The following is an 18326-nucleotide window of genomic DNA, read 5'->3' on the forward strand; positions in this document are numbered from 1 at the left end:
CTCAGCCTGGTGTGGGTGCCTGGCACTGCCAGGGAAAGGCTTTAGAGGGAAAACTGGCCAATCCCAGCAGTGCAATGGAAAACACAGACCTGTTGGGAAGGACAAAGATGAATCTTTGAGCAGGTCAAAACCTGTGTTGAGTTTGCATCACACCGAAGCCATTTGGTTGTAAAAGCAGCAAACTGAGCAGCATCACAAAAGTACAATATTTTAAAGGCCTCATTTGGAAATTTCATACAAAATGCATTGTTGGGAATATTGACTGCAATTGGGATGTGTAAATGCCATTTTAGCAACATGCAGATTTTAAATATTTAGTATTTTTTCCAATAGAAAAGGGTGTTGGAAATTGAAGAAAAGTTTAATAAAATTCCTTTGCTGCAAACATCAGTCCCAACCTTCCAAAAACATCTCTTTTATTAGCACTAAAAAGACTTCCACTGAACACATTCATGTCCTGGGGCTTCTACTGCAAAAACCAGCCATAAATTTAGAATCTCCAGTAAACAGATTATTGTATAAATAGAGAATAATTTTCAGAGCATTGGAGGTCATTTGTAAACATTAAAGAATAATTTCTGACTGACTGGATCACTCAACAGATTTCAGATAGGGATAACCAGCAAAAAAATACAGACACATAATAAATATTACTACAGATTGACTTCCAGCAATTCTATGGTTAAGATTTTTAGCATATAGAAAATACAAAGAGGGTGAATTGGGAAATACATCCTTAATTTACTGGGCCGTGGTAAATCCAAGAATATTGAGATTCCAAGTTGTGGGAGGATTAATGTAGTCATAGAGAAGGTCAGGCAACAAGTCAAGCAGAAATACACCAAAAATCCTAAAAGTTCAGTGGTCAAAAGGATTGTGGAACTGCCCCCTTGGACCCACATCCTCAAAGACCTCCCAGTCTGTATTTTAATATTAGTGATGATGAAGATGTAGGAAGGTTGAAGAACTACTGAAAATCCAAGAGTTATGAAGCTACTTTGTATGCAAAGACTCAAACCTTCTCAGAGGATGAGGATCCAAAGGCAGTGAGTCCTTTCCAACTCTGTTCATTATTCATTTGTTGGCAAATCTCATGACATTTGCCAAGCAGATGACATTTATCCCAATTACTGTTTTCATTTCTTGCTCCCTTTAAAATGAGCAAGAGGAGCTTCACAAACAGGGAAAAATCCAACATCCCTCGTGCTACCAGCAGCTCCCAATCCAAGGCAGGAAGAGACAAAAGCCATGGAGGAGGTGACTGAACTTTCAGCTTGGTCTTTCCCAGATATCTCGAGGGAAAGAGGAGCTCTGGGATGCTCCCTCAGCTTTGGATGCTGCCCCTTGACAAGCTGGTAAGAGATTTGTATGTGACCAATTCTGCAGCCTACAAAAGGATAGTAAAGCCATTGAAGAACAAACATTGTCTTGGCCTTATTTTATCTTTCATGTATTTAACTTTTCCCGCTGGCTTGTGTTCCACACTTTAACTTTCAGACATGCATTTTCCATCATGATGCATTTAACTTACACATTACTCAGTTCTCAGAGCTCTAAACACTGAATTTTATATATAGTTCATTTGCAATGCTGAACTAGATATGGTTTGCATTTATTTCAAACTCTCTCCTCCCTCTCCTTTTTTTATCATGTTAATAAAAAACTGGTTTACATTACAGAGAAAGGGAATTTTGGCTACTGTGTGTTTCTAGTGAGGATGAAACAAGAGTGGAAGTGCTTGGAACAGCAAATTGCACTTATATCTACCACATATATCAATCCAGAGATCACAGAACATCAAAGCCAGAACTGTTCTCCAGAAAGCTCAGTGGAAAGCCCACCTGGAATAAGGACTTTCAAACTGCAGACATTTCTGATGGAAGAATCACCAGAGGTTTCAAGCAGGCCCTTAAAAGAGGGGCTTAATTTAAGAAATAAAGACTAAGATCTTAACAAGTCATGACTCAGAGTCTTTGCAATGACTAAAGGTGTGTAAAGAGTTTAAACAGCAGGAAGACAAAGTGGTAATTTTGGGTTTCAATTCTTTACTGATCTCAGGAGCCAAAGCTGATGAGCTCTGCTACAAAGGGAGAAACTGAGACAGGCAAGAGGAAGGTCCTTTTAAGAGACTTTTTTTGCAAGATAAGACTAAGAGCATTTGCCAAGTCGAGCAGAACCATAAAAGATCATTATTTCAGAATAAATACTGAGAAACCATTTAGGAAAATTCCAGAAGTTTTAGCTGGATTTGAATAAATTTAGGTTAGATATTAGCAGGTTTCTAACTGGGAAGGTTGAGATGCTCAGGAGTCATCCAAATGGAGTAGAGAGGGCAATAAAACTTATTATCTTTAAGACAGAACTCAGTAGGTTAATGAAAGAGTTTATTTGATACTGTTGCAGAGGGATTGGACTCAATGATCCAAGAAGTCACTTCTGGTCCATTTTCACATCCTGCAAAAAGCACACAACTCCAAATATTAAGAGCAGGAATATTACAGACACTCAACCCATCCAATACCAGTGTCTTTAAATGCACCAACTATTTAAAAATGTTATTTAAAGTGCAGGAGATTAGAAGTTATTTTCTTATTCTATTCACTGTAAAAACTTTCTGATGATGGCAAAGGTGTGCAGAGGATTGACTTGGTTTTGAGTGACTGGTCTGAAACTGGAGAATGTCTCAGTTTCCTCTGTGCTTGGAGCATCCTCAGAGTAAAGCAGAGCAGAGTCTGCAGGAGCTGCAGAGCCAAGAAAATGACCTTAGCAGGAAGATGTTCACCCCAGCAAGCCTGTGCTTGGTGACTGGGAATAAACCCAGAAAATCCCTGCTGAGAGCAAGAACAGGTTCATCTACACAGAGAGGAGGAGGGCACGCCCTAAAATCCATGTATTTCAGGAATCAGCTCTAAAGCTGAGGAAGCATGACCAGCCATGAAGTGCCAGTGGGATGCAGAAAGTCCAGGCTGTCAGTGACCACCTCGTGCAATTCCCACTGCAGTTTCTGTGCTCTGCCTGACCGTGGTTTTGCACGTGTACATTTTCCTGTGGGAGTCTGGGAGTTCATGGAAATGCCAAAATGCATGGTGCAAAATCTGGGCACTTTCTGAGTTAAGAACCATATTTGAATTCAGCTTCCAAGATGGCTGCAGTACTCAAAGTAACGAAAATGGATCTTTCCTAAATTTGCTAATTCTTCTGGGTCTTTTACCTCTGAGTTTTGAAATACACTGAAGCCAACAGCATGTCCAGAGCTCAGGAAAGCCAGAAACCAGCCTGTAAACAACCCAAAGTCTTGGCTGGTGAGGGGACATCCCACAGCCCGTTTCTCCCAGGGAATAATCAGCTGGGGGATTTTGGAGCAGAAGCTGCTGGGAACCAGCAGGTCACTCGTGCTCAGGACTGGAGGAGCTCATTTCACTGTGCCTGGTGGAAGCCAAGGCAGTCCCTCCACAGGTTCTCCCCATGGCCTCTTTAGTGAAAAGCAATTTAATGCAGGCAGAGCTGAAGCTCAGAAATGGACCACTTGGAGAATGAGACCTGCAGTTTGCAGATGAGCCTGTTCAGTAGAGTAATATCTGCTTTGAAAGCCAGTGAGTGCTGTTCTAATATTCCAGCACCTTTGGATTGAATCCCAGGCACTTACTGATGGAGACTGTCTTGAAGGAAAAGCTATTAACCTTTGGGAGTTCATGCTTAGATCATAATTTTCATAATCAAAATTTTAAAAATAACTGTAATGGGGAATAAAAGATAGTGCCAGACTCTCACGCTGCTCTCTCTTAATAGTCAGTGGTTCCTCTGAGCACTCACAGGTTGATGGCACATCACACCACGTGCTCTCTGTCTGATTAAAAGGCACCAAAAAAACCCCAGAAAACAAAAATCCATGATTTCCACCTGTCTGTTCCTTGTCTGCAGCAAAATCCCAAGCTTTTGTGCAGTGGCAGAGGCATCTTTGTTGTTGAGGCAATCTGGAGATGAAACACTTTTAAAAGCTCTCCAGTTTTCTCCCAGCACTTGCACTCATCTCTTGCACACCCTTTGCACATCCCATTATGTGCTGCCTTTGCTGCGACCTCAGAGGCCCCTCACAATTGGATTTTCCTGCCTTCTCATTTCATTTTCTGGCCAAACAGCAGGAGCCAAACAAAAACTGAGCAATGGACCGTGAGGGAGAAGATATTAGGAAGAATAAGAGTCTTTACAGGGCAACACACTAAAGTTTACAAATTACAAACCTCCTCCAAACAACAAACATTTACTCAGCCCTGCTCATGTCTACAACTTTCATTCTTAGAGGATTAAAAGAACTCTCCAAGATTCTGTCAGAGCTACCCTTGGGAATAATAAGCCTAAAATTTTGGCAATTTCCCCAGTACAGGATATTTGTTTTAAAAAAACCTTAATGCAATCTGTTGGTGTTGGTGAGAGAGTTTAATCAAATATTTCAATGCTTTTTCTTCTGATGCAAAAATCTGTGCCAGGGCATTAATCAATATTCCCCATTAAATCTGGATAAAGTGCTTTGCATAAAAACACTCTTTTTATTTTTTTCCTTAGGAAGAGTCAGATTTAGTGAGTTCAAATCAGTTTGCAGATAGATGGAAATGTTGTTGTGTTGTTACTTAGGGGGGAAAAAAAATTCAACCAATTTGAAACGGGTTTATTTTTTAATAAAACAACAAGATTTTCTTTTGGCTCTGAACTGGGCAGTTTTCCTCCCTTAATTTTGAAAATGTTGGTCAACAAAAGAATTCATAAAGAAATCTGCAGCAAAAACTTACTCATAACTGTGAATTCATCCCAGAACTTACAACAAACTCGAGGGATGTGAGAAATAATTTTGATATTTATGGTTTCTGCATCCAGTGCACACAATTTAATCTTCATAGCAATGTTATTATAGAGCTGCATTATCCCAAATTATTGAGTGGAGTCCCATATTTCACTACTAAGGTTACTCCAGGAAGGCCTCAGTGTCCCAGAACACAATTTTTGGCTTCCTGCCTACCCAAGATTGATGTTCCACTGCAACACCATTGAAAATGTTTTTCCACTGCAACTCCACTGAAAATATTTTTTCCACTGCAACACCACTGAAAATGTTTTTCCACTGCAACTCCACTGAAAATAATTTTTCCTCGTTTTTTTCTCAGCTACAAAGAAATAATAATAAAGAACCATATTTTTTTACAGCAGATTTTCCAAATTTGCTCCCTGCCAGCTTATAAAAAATATCAAGAGTTCAGGGAAATGGGGAAACTTCCCCCTCTTAGGGAGTCGCCTCCTTTCCCTCTTTGTCTTAGCACAGAAAGACAAGCAGGGATTTGTAGAGAGGGTAGAAATGCCTGCAGGGAAATTAGAAATACCTCAACTTTGCATGGAGAAAAGCAAAAAATGAACAAGCTACACTCTGGCCTTGTGCTATTGTTGTTTGGGTTCTTTCACCTCACCCTTCAAGGAAACACATACAATTAAAACACATACAATTAACATGGGTAAATAATTACCAACAGGAAGCTGAACGATCCCATTCTGTAAAGTTCCCCTTGGGACAGGCTCTTTTCCCTGAATTGCACTAATACCCAAATGAACAACAATTATTTTCTGAATCAGCATGAAAATGAACAAGAGGGAAAACAAGCTCTGAACACAGCAAGGTTAATTGGGGAACCAAGTGATGATGTTAATAGACCCAAAGCTAATTAATCACCGCTCAGGTTTGGGTCTCCTGTAGAGTGCTCACCTCCTCAGGCTCTGAGAAACAGCACCACATAAATCAGGCAAACTGAACAGGATGGGTTTAGGACTGAGCCCTCCCTCTCCCTGGGCAGGGTTGGGGCAGGTCAGGACTGAGCCCTCCCTTTCCTTGGCCAGGGTTGGGGCAGGTCAGGACCGAGCCCTCCCTCTCCCTGCTCAGGGTTGGGGCAGGTCAGGATTGAACCCTCTCTCTCCCTGCCCTGCTCAGGGTTGGGGCAGGTCAGGACCGAGCCCTCCCTCTCCCTGCTCAGGGTTGGGGCAGGTCAGGACCGAGCCCTCCCTCTCCCTGCCCAGGGTTGGGGCAGGTCAGGACTGAGCCCTCCCTCTCCCTGCTCAGGGTTGGGGCAGGTCAGGACTGAGCCCTCCCTCTCCTTGGACAGGGTTGGGGCAGGTCAGGACTGAGCCCTCCCTCTCCTTGGCCAGGGTTGGGGCAGGTCAGGACTGAGCCCTCCCTTTCCTTGGACAGGGTTGGGGCAGGTCAGGACTGAGCTCTCCCTCTCCCTGGGCAGGGTTGGGGCAGGTCAGGACCGAGCCCTCCCTCTCCCTGCCCATGGTTGGGGCAGGTCAGGACCGAGCCCTCCCTCTCCCTGCCCATGGTTGGGGCAGGTCAGGACCGAGCCCTCCCTCTCCCTGCCCAGTGTTGGGGCAGGTCAGGACCAAGCCCTCCCTTTCCTTGGCCAGGGTTGGGGCAGGTCAGGACTGAGCCCTCCCTCTCCTTGGGCAGGGTTGGGGCAGGTCAGGACCGAGCCCTCCCTCTCCCTGCCCAGGATTGGGGCAGGTTTTCAGCACAGGTGTCAGCCCCATTGGAGCCCTTGGTGTTGTGCCAATCCCTATCAACAGTTAGCAGCAAAACAAGGGAAAATAGAAGCAGAGAGGAGAGAAAACCAGCAGGGGTTGGGCTTCGAGTGCCTTTATTTACCCCATTTTAAAAGGTGACTGTTGGTGCAGTCACAGCCATCGAGGAACAGCACTGCCTCAAATCCTTGCTTATGTGCACAACTTTGCAGCAAATCCCTAAAAGTGCATTTGCTGTGCTCAGAGATTTTTCTGTACTGCTCCAAAGCAGGTGTGTCACTGATGTTGTGGCACTCACTGCTCTGTTTGCCCCTCTTGGGGACAATTTAAAGCTCACAACTGGCACCCAGAGTAGGAAAAGGCTCATTTTCACATATGGGGTTGTTTTACTTGACTTGTTTTGAACAGGGTCCTTCCTAACCAGAAATGGTGTATCAGCTGCAGGATTTGTAAAGAAAGAGAGGGAGATTTGTCTGCTCCTTGTGGATAAGTGGAGCTGCCAACACTGCCAGACTAGTCAGACCAAGGTTTTGACATGTAATTTAGAAGAACAGATGCTTTATCTGGGAATTTGTTCAGATCTTAAAAAAAAAAAAATAAAATGGTGAGGAATGCAGAAGTGGCCTCTTTTGTCAGCACATTACCCTGCAAGGTCCTGAAGAAACAGTGAGTGAACAGCTGCATTTCAGGGCCCAGCAGGGAAGCAGAGGGGATGTGTGGCACCTTTGGGAGTGAGAGACACACTCTGCAGGGATGGACTAATTGGTGATGGCCAGTGCAATGGGCTGACAAAGCTGCAAACCCTGGACATGTTAATATGCTCATTATTCTCCCATCAATCCTCTCCTCTCATTCTGCTCTTTTGAAAAGAGCCCAAGAGTGACATCTTTCCTTCCCATCCACTGCACCAGTAGAGACAAATGGCACGGACTGGATATGTATGAAAAATCTTTGAGAGATATTAACTACTGCATTTCATGCAAAACTGAACCAATAAAGACTCTTCCTCAGAGAGGTCCCAAGTGAAAGGGGTTTTAATCCACACAAAAAAGATTTCTTAAGACTCTATCATTAGTACAAGGGCTATTAAACAGACAGGAAGGTACCTTCAAATTTATCTTTTACACACTCTTCAGTCACTGCTCAGTCTTCCCTTTTCTCTAAATGAACAGTTCCATTTGTACCATAAATGCCTTGGAGGATGTGCTGACAAAACCCTATTAACTGTCTGAAATACCTCTCAGACATCTCCTGCCTGAACTTCTGAAGTACTAAAACCTTACTAGAAAAATTAGTTGGACAGTGAAGACAAAAAATGAACAAACCACACTGTGATCTTGGCTTATTATTTGGGTTTTCCTTCCTTGCTGCCCCTCCAAGAAAATACACACAAGGAAAATATATACAATAAACAAGGATAAAGATACCAGCAGGAAGTCAAATGATGGTACTTTGTAAAGTTCCCTTTGGGCTATGCCCTTTTTCCTGAATTGTATCTAATATACAAATAAACAATTATTTTATGAGTCAGCAAGAAAAGGAACAAGAGAACAAAAAAAAAAAGCTGTGAGCACAGCAAGGTTAACTGGGAATCAGCTGTTGGTATCAGTAGATCCAGAGAACAGGGTGGTTGGAACTAGAGGATGTTTAAGGTCCCTTCCAACCCAAACCATTCCATGATTCAAGAGTCAAGGCTGCTCACCAGGTGACTGTGAAGGGGAGGAGAAACAGAGAAGGAAGAGGTTGCAGATGCTGCACAGGAGGAGCCAGACTGGGGCAGGGGCTGAGGGAATGTTAAATAGCAATTCCATGTAACTCAGTTCTCTGCACTGTGACTGCACTTCTGCAATGCTTTAAAAAAATGGATGTTTCAGCACAAAGAAAATGAAAGGAGAATGGCATTGGGTTGGCACTGGTGGTTTCAGAGTGAGCCACACACCATGCCTGGGAAACCTGGAGAACTTCCTTGTGCTGCAGCTCTTGGGTGGGTCCCAGGTATCAGGTGACACAGACCAGCACATTCTGTCTGGGACTCTCAGCAAGAACAAGGTGTTGCTCTCTCCATACTTTGTGCTGAGCCCACACTCTGTAAAGCCACTACAGCTGGTTGAGAATGAGGCATGAAGTGCAAAACCCTTCTGAGCACACCCAAACCCACTGTGGATGTGCAGAACAACCACAGCAGTGATGTGCAGTTTGGTGGTTCTTACTCCACGTGCCCACACTAATATATTCAGGTTTCCACTGGTTTTAAATGTGTTTCCTCCTGGATAAATACTGAAGTCAGAGCTCAGGCACAGAAGGAGCACTATGGTGTGGGACTGAAGATGAAAACCCTTAGAGGTGTCACTCCAGCAGAGAATTTGCCCTGGTTATTTCCCTCCTTGCCCTGTCTCCCCTCTGAGGCAAAGGGAGATGGGCACCTGCAGAATAAAACCACTCTGGGCTTGTATGTGCCACCCTCACCACCAGCAGTGGTTCTTTCAGCCCTCACAAAACTTGCTGGAAATTGTCTGGAGAATTTTCAGGGCAAGTTTTCAATACTTTTCGATTCATCTCCATAGTCACAGTGCTACTCAAAGGTTATCTGAAATGGCTGCAGGCAGTGAGGAATCAGAGAGAGATCACATGAAATGCAGCCTGGTTTCTGCAAAGAAAGGATATTCAGCTCCTCTGTACCATCACTCTGAACCATTCTGACTACTTTGGGGACATTAAATACTGGAAATAGTTCAGAAAGCATTTGGCTTAACATCTGTGTCTATATATCACAAGGACTACTGTATAATGCAAGAGGTTTAAATCCATCCTAACTACAAAATGTAAGGTACATAATGCCAAAAATGTCATTAGGATGGAAGCACTGCCCTTAGGCAGACTCCTTCTCTCCTTCCAGGGATCAGCCCATATTGAAAAACAAAGATTAAACATACTGCCTCATGCACATCACACCATTAACTCTGCATTATCAATCACAGGCAAATTTTCCTTGCAGGGTTGGTTTCCTCAGCCAGGGATCTGTGAGATGAGATGAGATCCAGTCCTAGTACAGGGCAATCACATCACCCTGTTTGGCTTAAACTGTTGTTGAACTGTGATCTCATCTGACAATGACATTCAGGACCTGAGTTGCTACAGGCAAATTTTTGCTTCCCTGCTAAGCAGGGAGACAAACTGAGGAGCAGCCCCCAGATTTATGGCTCGAATACAATGAAAGCAAGACAATGTCTTTTCCTCAAAGTGCAGACCAAGCATTCAGAGCTGCCTGTTAAAGCAACACATGATTTATCCAACACCTGTTGGCAGGTGGAGGGGTTTGTTTCTTCTCTTTTATTCTGGGTCTTGACTTAGAGGGGCTCTGGAGATACTCAAACCATTTTTCCTTACTGGTTCTACTAATTCTGCTTCCAAAATAGGGTTTTGGACACCCCAATACAAAGAGGAATTTAACCCTGTAACTGTAAGCTGAACTTTAAAAAATAAACCAAAAACTTGTTTAGATTAGAGGCTAAACTGTAAGAAATAAATAGAAAACCTGTCTAGGTTGAGGCTTGAAGCTGTAACATTGTTTAGTTAAAAGGAAATACAGGGCTGCAGAATCAGAGCAGCCCATTGGAGCTGTTAAAAGTCACCCAAAATATCCTGATTAACTTTGGGGAGGGGTTGTCACCTGTAACCTGGAAACACAAAAGTCTCGTTGAACATGTCCTTGGTGGAGTTACCCCCCATGTTCCCAGCGCTGAATAAAAGGAAGAATTCTGTTGGATGGAGTTGTTTCCTCACTCCCCAGCCCCGCAGGTCCCTCACCTGTGCACCAGCTGCTTGCGGCTCACACAAAGCGCCGTCTCGTAGTCGTGGGTCACACACACCTTGTGGGGGCTGCACTTCACCTTCAGGCAGGGATCTTTGGAGGGGTCCAGGGCTGCAGGAACCAAACACAGAGAGAAAGAGAGTGAGAAACGCACACAGAGATCTCTGGGGGCTGACAGGGCACCCACACCCACACCTGAGAGAATAAGCACTTTGGTTTCACTGTGTGTGCTGCTGTTTTCAGCTGCATCTGACATGGAGATGTTGTCACAGAAAGACAGAGGGAAAGTTTAAAGATTAATTACTGAACAATAATCTAACTGGCATGCACATTAATATTAAACACGAGACTTTGGGATGAAGTTCTGGTTTAACCATCTATGTCATGCTGTTTATTTCATAGAAAAGTTATGTTTGGATAAAATGTACACTAAACCCCAAACTGACCATCATCTTCAAAGCTAATTAATAACTGACAGATTGCAGAGTGCTAATACATTTCATTTCATCACATAACAGGCTTATTATTTTGCAGAAATTATTTTTAATTTTCCCAAATGAGCATCTCCTGTACTTAAAATGCTTAAGTAGAATGAAGAGCAGCAATAACAGTAAAATAATGCTGGGCTTTCATGCCACAACCTGCATCAGCAGCACTGCTGTTGGAGGTGGGATTAGAGAGCAACATGTGTGGCTGTCTCAGAGCAAACATGCCCAAGCTGGGATCCCACTGGAAGGTATCTCTAAATTCATTCTCTTGCATAAGGATGGTCTAAAGATGAGCAATAAGACATGATGTGCCAGCATGAATTACAAATATTCAAAACAGGGTTATGTGAATGCACAGAAGGGAAATCACAATACAGAGAAATGTCACCTTTGTTTAAAAAGTGATTTTTAGAGAAGGGTTTTTTGGATTCTCTTTTGCCATGGATTTAACTTTTTCTTCCTTTTCAATATGTCTTCAAATCCCATTTTACCTCTCCCCTCCCTGCCCACATCGTGGACCACTCTTGGTTTCATTCTGAAGCTCTTCCTGCACACCATGACCACGGTGTTTTCACTTCCACTCACCCACCAGAGAATCTTCCCAAGGACACTATTTGAAGTACAAGAAGTGGCAGTTTGCTGTGTACCAAATTTCTTTGAGCAAACTTATTTCCAACCAGCAGAGGATTCTTGTGTTTTCCAGCTGTTCTGGGCTGGTTTAAACAGCTCCAGCTCCTGGTACATCACCAGCCATCACCCATTTGTGATGGGCAATTGAGCTTCACTAGTGCATATGTATTTACTGCAATGCCTTTGGTGCAGGGCAGGGGGAAATGGTAGAAAAAACAAGCAAAAGTGTTAAAAGCTTTTCCTTTTAAAGCCATTAAAACTGAGCAAAGAGGTGAAGGGAGCAAAGAAGGAGAAAAGACCATCTGTTTGCTGCACCATAAACAACAGGGCATCAACACTCAATGTGCTGCCTTCAGAAAAATGCACAGGCAGTGTTGGAGGGGCCAGGTCTGTCCCACTGGGAGGACCAAAGGCTCTTCAGGGGGGTTTGGCTGTTGCCTTTTGGTGTCTTTTTTAAGACAGACAGATGAAAAGTATCCCATTCCCTGCTTTTTACATTCCCAAGGTGAGACACACCTGCTTAATCCTCTTCACTCTCACTGGAGTTAAAGACTGATCTTTTGACAGGGGTTGAGATGGCAGGGCACAGTTTCTTTAATAATCTGCCCACCCAGATCTTGTTCAACTGCAAACCAGACTGTCCTTCTGCAAAGCCTTCCCAGAGCCAGCCCCACTTGGAGTGCACGGGGTCACCACACCTCAGGTTCAGTGGGCTCAGGGGATTCCAAGGTCATACCCACAGCCACAAATTCCACGAGCAGCAGAGCTTCTGCTGGCTTGCAGCTGGCCCTGCTCCATTCCTGGAGCTCAGGCACCTCGTCTGCTTTGGCTGGTGGCACATCCTTGATGCAAAATGTGCCTCAGGAAAACTCCCTGTGCCCAGGGCCGGGAGGTGCCAACAGCACTGGGCTGCTGGAGAGCACACTGACCTCATGCTTGGGGTGTTCTACCAGCCAGACCTGCTGCTCCCCCAGAGCTCCCCCAGACCCCCCTCCCCCCAAATCCCACCCCCCAAAAGTGGGGGGACTTTGGGGACCCCCAAAATATGGGGGGGCTTTGGGGACCCCCAAACTCCTCATTGAGCTCCCCCAGATCCCCCTCCCTCAAATCCCCTTCCCCAAAATATGGGGGGACTTTGGGGACCCCCAAACCGCTCATTGAGCCCCCCCAGACCCCTCTCCCCCACAAATCCCACCCCCCAAAAGTGGGGTGGGAGTTTGGGGAACCCTCAAAATATGGGGGGGGGGCTTTGGGGACCCCCAAACTGCTGATTGAGCTCCCCCAGATCCCCCTCCCCCCAAATCCCCTTCCCCAAAATATGGGGGGACTTTGGGGACCCCCAAACTGCTCATTGAGCTCCCCCAGATCCCCCTCCCCAAATCCCCCTCCCCAATTTCCCAATCCTGCATTTTTGGGGAGGGGGTTGAAGCTTTTTTTGCCCAATTTTGGGGTGTTTCCATTAACCCAAAGGAGGGGGAGGGGGGTGGGACCCCCCCTGGGACCCTCCCGGGACGCCCCAGGGCCCCCCCCGGGACCCCCCCCCCGGGTCCCCCCCCAACCCCTCGTGCTTGGCTTGGCTGGAATTAAAGGCTAATCCCAAAAAAACCCTGGAATGTGTCTGGGATGGGGGTTGGGGGGCCAGAGAGGGGTTTGGGGGGTCCAGGGATGGATTTTTTGGGGTCCAGGATGGATTTTGGGGGGTCCACAGATGGATTTGGGGGTCCAGGATGGATTTTGGAGTCCAGGGATGGATTTGGGGGGTCTGTGATGGATTTTGGGGGTCCAGGATGAATTTTGGGGGTCCAGGATGGATTTTGGAGGTCCAGGGATGGATTTGGGGATCCAGGGAGGGCTGGAATGGGATTTGGGGGGTCCAGGGATCGATTTGGGGGACCAGGATGGATTTTGGGGGTCCAGGGATGGATTTGCAGGACCAGGATGGATTTTGGGGGTCCCAGATGGATTTTGAGGGTCCAGGGATGGATTTGGGTGGTCCAGGATGGATTTTGGGGGTCTCTGTGATGGCTTTTTGGGGGGGTCTGTGTGGAGATGTGGGTTTAGCCTTGAGAGTCAGGACCACTTTAGCAAGAGTAAGAGGGGCAAAATTTAGGCCCACGTGTCCTACGTGACATCAGGCACAGTTATAACACTGAGCATTTTTTCGTAGTAAAATGGGCTCTAATCAAAGAATGTTCTCCACTTCAGGAACTCTTTGGGTTTTCTGAGGCTGTTCTGAAACAGCATCACACTCTACATTACCAGTAAAAGAGCTTTCAAATGTTTTGCAATTTAAAAATTGTCCATTGAAAGAGAAAAATGTTGTTGAATTGTCATCAGGAAAGCCACAGGAAAAACTGGGGGTGCAAATCCTGGTTGTTATTTCCTTACAAATCAGGCCTCAAATCAGTGTCTTCCCTCTAAAAACTGAAAAGAATAATAATGTTGACAATAATAAATAAAGTTTTTCACCAGCTGTGTGTTGGATGAATTATTTCATTTGTGGTGGGAAAGCTCAGGAAAATCCTTAAATGGTACACACAACAAAAGCACCATTTATTATTCATTACAAACAGCCCCTCCATAGAGCTCAAAACAGTTGAAGGAAGTTTATTAATTACAAGCAAAACTGTGGGTTTTGTCAGAAGGCAGCAACAAACCTCACAGTGTGGATTATTATTTCTGGAGACTTTTCCCCATTTATGCAGAATGGATGACCCACATGAACAGAAAAGTTCAAAAGAGGGTTTTATATGTCTGCAAAGTTCCTCAACATGTTAAATAGGTTTGGAAGGTTGTTCTACTGCTCAGCAACACAAGCCCTGAGGAGAGCTCATAATAAGGAACAATTTCTGAAATATACTAATCAAAGATCATGCTTTGTTAATCAGATTTCTGCATGACTCGGAGCAGATGCTCATCACTGGCAGAAGAACACGCCCTTGGGAATAAGATGAGACATAACAACCCTATTTGTCATTACAGTTCTTTTTGTCCTAAAGCAATGAGGAGGAAATCTTTGAAAATGGAGAGTGAAAAGTACAAATAAAGAAATAAAGTGGGATGAAGATGTTATTTTATCAGCTTGAAAGGAAAAACTACAGCCATCCCTTCTCCATGCCAAGGGTCTGTCTGCACAGTAGTAACAAAAACACCTTAAACTTGGCTTTGAGATGTGAACATTTCCCCACTTTGGAGTGATTCTGAAGGTGGAACTTCCATGGGCAGTTAATCTCACCTGACACTGCCTGAGGATTTGTCCAGAATTTCTGCAAGGGGATATATCCAGCCAGGATTGAAATCCAAGATTTCACATGACCATAAATTCTTTGAGAAAAACCTGTTTCAGTCACCCTGCCTTTCATTTGGTGAGCTCAGGCTTCAGTGCCCTGTTCTGAGCATTTCCCATGTTCCAATCCCTGCACACTTGGTCTCCAAGGGAAGGCTCCATCCCAGGAGGCAGCTGGATGAGAGACAGCACAGTATAATCATTTTCAGAAGCTTTTTATCCTGGGAACATTTAGGATGTCTGGCTTTTCATCTTGGCTCAAAACTCTCACTCTTCCTCCCTTTACACCCAGAGGTTTCTGCCTCTGACATTTGCTTTCTGGCCAGATGTCCTGGTGCTCAGAGCTGTGAAATCTCTTCCTGTCTGACAAGGCAAGAGGTGTTTAGATGGGCTAAAGTTTCAGCTTCACTGGCCACAAAATTTTGGGGGGACAATTGTACTCTGCAGGTCAGCTGATTGCACTGCAAAGGGAAAGGCTTTCCAGTGTCCCCAGTGATCCAAACCCTGTGCTAGACCAATTTATATGAATCAGAGATGAAGAATCAGAACTCCTGTTGTTAAGAGACAAAGACTTGCATTCCTTTCTGTTTCTGTCTAGCTTTTATTATGCAGGGCAACCGAAGTTCCCTCTTAAAACTATAAATCTTCTGTGGTTATCTCAGAGAGAGAGACCCGAATAACTGGGAGCCATCAACAGCAGGGATTGCATCAGCCTGCTGAGAACCTCCTCATGGTGTGCTGACTTTGTTTTCCAACAGCAGAAGGACTATAAACTCCAACTGCATCCCAAATCCTTCCCCTCTGGGCTCCCCAGCAGGGCACAGAAATTCCCCTTAAGAACAGAGCACACTTTGCTCTCCCCTCCTTGCCCCGTTCACCACAGGCTGGGGGTGTGCAATAGAAATCAGGGTTGGACAAAGACCAACCAACAGTGTCTGAGATACTTTTCTATTACATTTCACTTTTTTATTTATTGCCACTATAAAAGGAGACTTCTGACTCTCAGGGAAACTTGGTTCAGTCAATGAGCCCAGGGTGAGGCTGTGGCTCTGTGTGCTGTGGGACTGGGTCACTGTGTCCATCACAGCACAGGGAATTCACTTCTCACACATCTGACTTCAAAAGGGTGAGAACAAATAAATACTTTCAGTGTCTCACAGCAATGCATGTGTAATCCTGCAGAAAGTGTACAACTAGTTCACAACAAGATTTATGAGCTTGATTCTGGTTTTATGACCATTCCTGAGGGGGAAGAGAGTAATTCAAAGTACAGTTGTTTAGTGGAGCTGAAATGAACTGCACAATCAAAAAGAAACAGCATTATGTAAATATTGGGTTTCCTGTTCTCAAAATTGCCTGCCAATAAGTACTATGATCACTCAATGACAAAAACACTCCTGTATAATGCAATGTCAAGAGCAGTTGCTTTTATGCAATCCCTTTGGATCTGTTCTGACTATGTAAGAAAAGAAGAACATCTGTTGGGAAAGGTAGGAGGAACTGGAAAATGAGATCTGCTCTTTACAAAGCAAAGATCCCAGCATATATTTTAATACAAAAGAGATTGATAATAACCCCAAGTTTCTCAAATGATGCATTACATTATAGGTGTGCATTTCAACATGATTATGTATTACTTGATTGCAGCTGTACTCCACAAGCAGACATGAGAAGGAAAGCCCAGTCCCTGACTGGAGAGGCCAGAGAATGGGCAGGAATGGGAAAGGCAGGAATGGGAAAGCTGCAGACATGACCAGGTCTGGGCAAGCACTGGACAGAAGGCTCTGACTCTTCTCCTGGGTTCCTCCCCACTCAGCATGAAGCTCAGATGGCATAGAATCCTAGAGTCATAGAATGGATTGGGTTGGAAAAGACCTCTGAGATCATCGAGTCCAACCCTTGGTCCAACTCCAGTCCCTTTACCAGATCATGGCACTCAGTGCCACGGCCAAGCTCAGTTTAGAAACCTCCAGGGATGGGGAATCCACCCCCTCTCTGGGCAGCCCATTCCAATCCCTGAGCACTCTCTCTGCAAAGAATTTTTTTCTGCTCTCCAACTTCAATTTCCCCTGGCAGAGCTTGAGCCCATCGTGCCCCCTTGTCCTATTGCTGAGTGCCTGGGAGAAGAGACCAACCCCCACCTGGCCAGAACTTCCCTTCAGGCAGTTCCAGACAGTGCTGAGGTCACCTCTGAGCCTCCTCTTCTCCAGACTGAACACCCCCAGCTCCCTCAGCCTCTCCCCACAACACTTGTGCTCCAGTCCCTTCTCCAGCCTTGTTGCTCTTCTCTGGACCTGCTCCAGCATCTTATATCAAACTTCAGATCTAAGAGGGAAGGTCTCAAATCAGCATCTTGTCTCCACTTATGGCACAGTGACAGCCAAGGAGAACGTGTGACTGAGGCCATCGAGAAGTGACTTGGCAGAATTTTACTGCACGTGGCAAATGTGTAAGAAGCCACCAAACCAGCTTAAACATGTGTTAGAACAAATCCCTGCAAACTTTGCTGTTGATTTTTGCCAGGGAAAGGGCACATTCTCAATGCATGATGGTTAAAAACAGCTTTGGCTTTAACATTCTGGTTGTTGGAAGCACACCACAGCCCTCCCACCAGACTCAGGGCTTCCACAGCTCTAAAATACATGAGGAATTTATGCTGGTTTTCCTAAGGTGAACCTGGTCATGCATATTCACATGGAGAGCACTCAGTGCTTTGCTTCTCTGTGAAACATGGGAGGTTTGCAGTGCTGTAGTGGCAAACCAATCCCTGGGAGAGGTGAGACTGTCAGTGGGGCTTCACCCAAGTGCAGTGGGTTTACTCCATCCCCCTTGCATGAAGAAGACACCCCAGCAAGCCTGTGATGGACTTCCAGGCTTTTATAGCCATTGGGAAGCCCATGTTCTTTGTTGGAGCTCAGTGCAACATTTATCCTGGGAGCTGATATTGTCAGTAATTCTGGTTTTACAAAGTGTTATTTAATAATAGATTACAAGACCCACCCCCCATATAAATGTAAATAATCATCACTGGTTTTTATTCTGCTCCTGTAAATCCTGGCATAAATCTTTCTGCTTCATTAGGGAGAAAAGTGGTGTTAGCCCTCCCCAGATCTTCCATTAGCCAGCTCAGAGATTGAAGTCCCTCTCTCCTCAGATAAGTTTGCATACAGAAATCATTTCAGCTGAAAATTAATTACTGGAAGCCTGAATGTTTCAAACATGTATGTGAATCATTTTCAATAAATGGAATTTCTCAAGGCAGTTAAGCAGTGACATCTCAAACTGTCAGCATTTGTTCCATCACTGCACAGTGTTTTTGTAGAGCTTTTTTGGGGGCACTCAAACATCTGAGTGGCTGAAGATGCTGATACAGTGCACAGAAACATCTATTTTAATTTTTACAGCCACTTTCAAAAATCACTTCTTATAACTGACATATAATTGCTTTTGACATTGCTGAGGGCCATCCAAGGCAGAAGATGCTTCAAAGGACTCTACAGATTTCCTTTCTGAAGCAAAGGATAAGAACCCAAGTATTTAAATTAATTTCCTT

At 44.7% G+C, this 18326-nt stretch overlaps 1 protein-coding gene across 1 annotated transcript in view; it reads right to left on the reverse strand.

The window, feature by feature from the left end:
* SPOCK1 (SPARC (osteonectin), cwcv and kazal like domains proteoglycan 1) overlaps window positions 1-18326 on the reverse strand; it is a 294313-nt gene that overhangs the window by 111380 nt on the left and 164607 nt on the right. The window contains exon 4 of the mRNA XM_071570122.1: window positions 10366-10480. Coding sequence (XP_071426223.1) covers window positions 10366-10480 — 115 coding nt within the window. The remainder of the gene's footprint in view (window positions 1-10365; window positions 10481-18326) is intronic.

Source organism: Pithys albifrons, chromosome 15 (genome assembly GCF_047495875.1).
Source record: "Pithys albifrons albifrons isolate INPA30051 chromosome 15, PitAlb_v1, whole genome shotgun sequence".
NCBI lineage: Eukaryota > Metazoa > Chordata > Aves > Passeriformes > Thamnophilidae > Pithys > Pithys albifrons.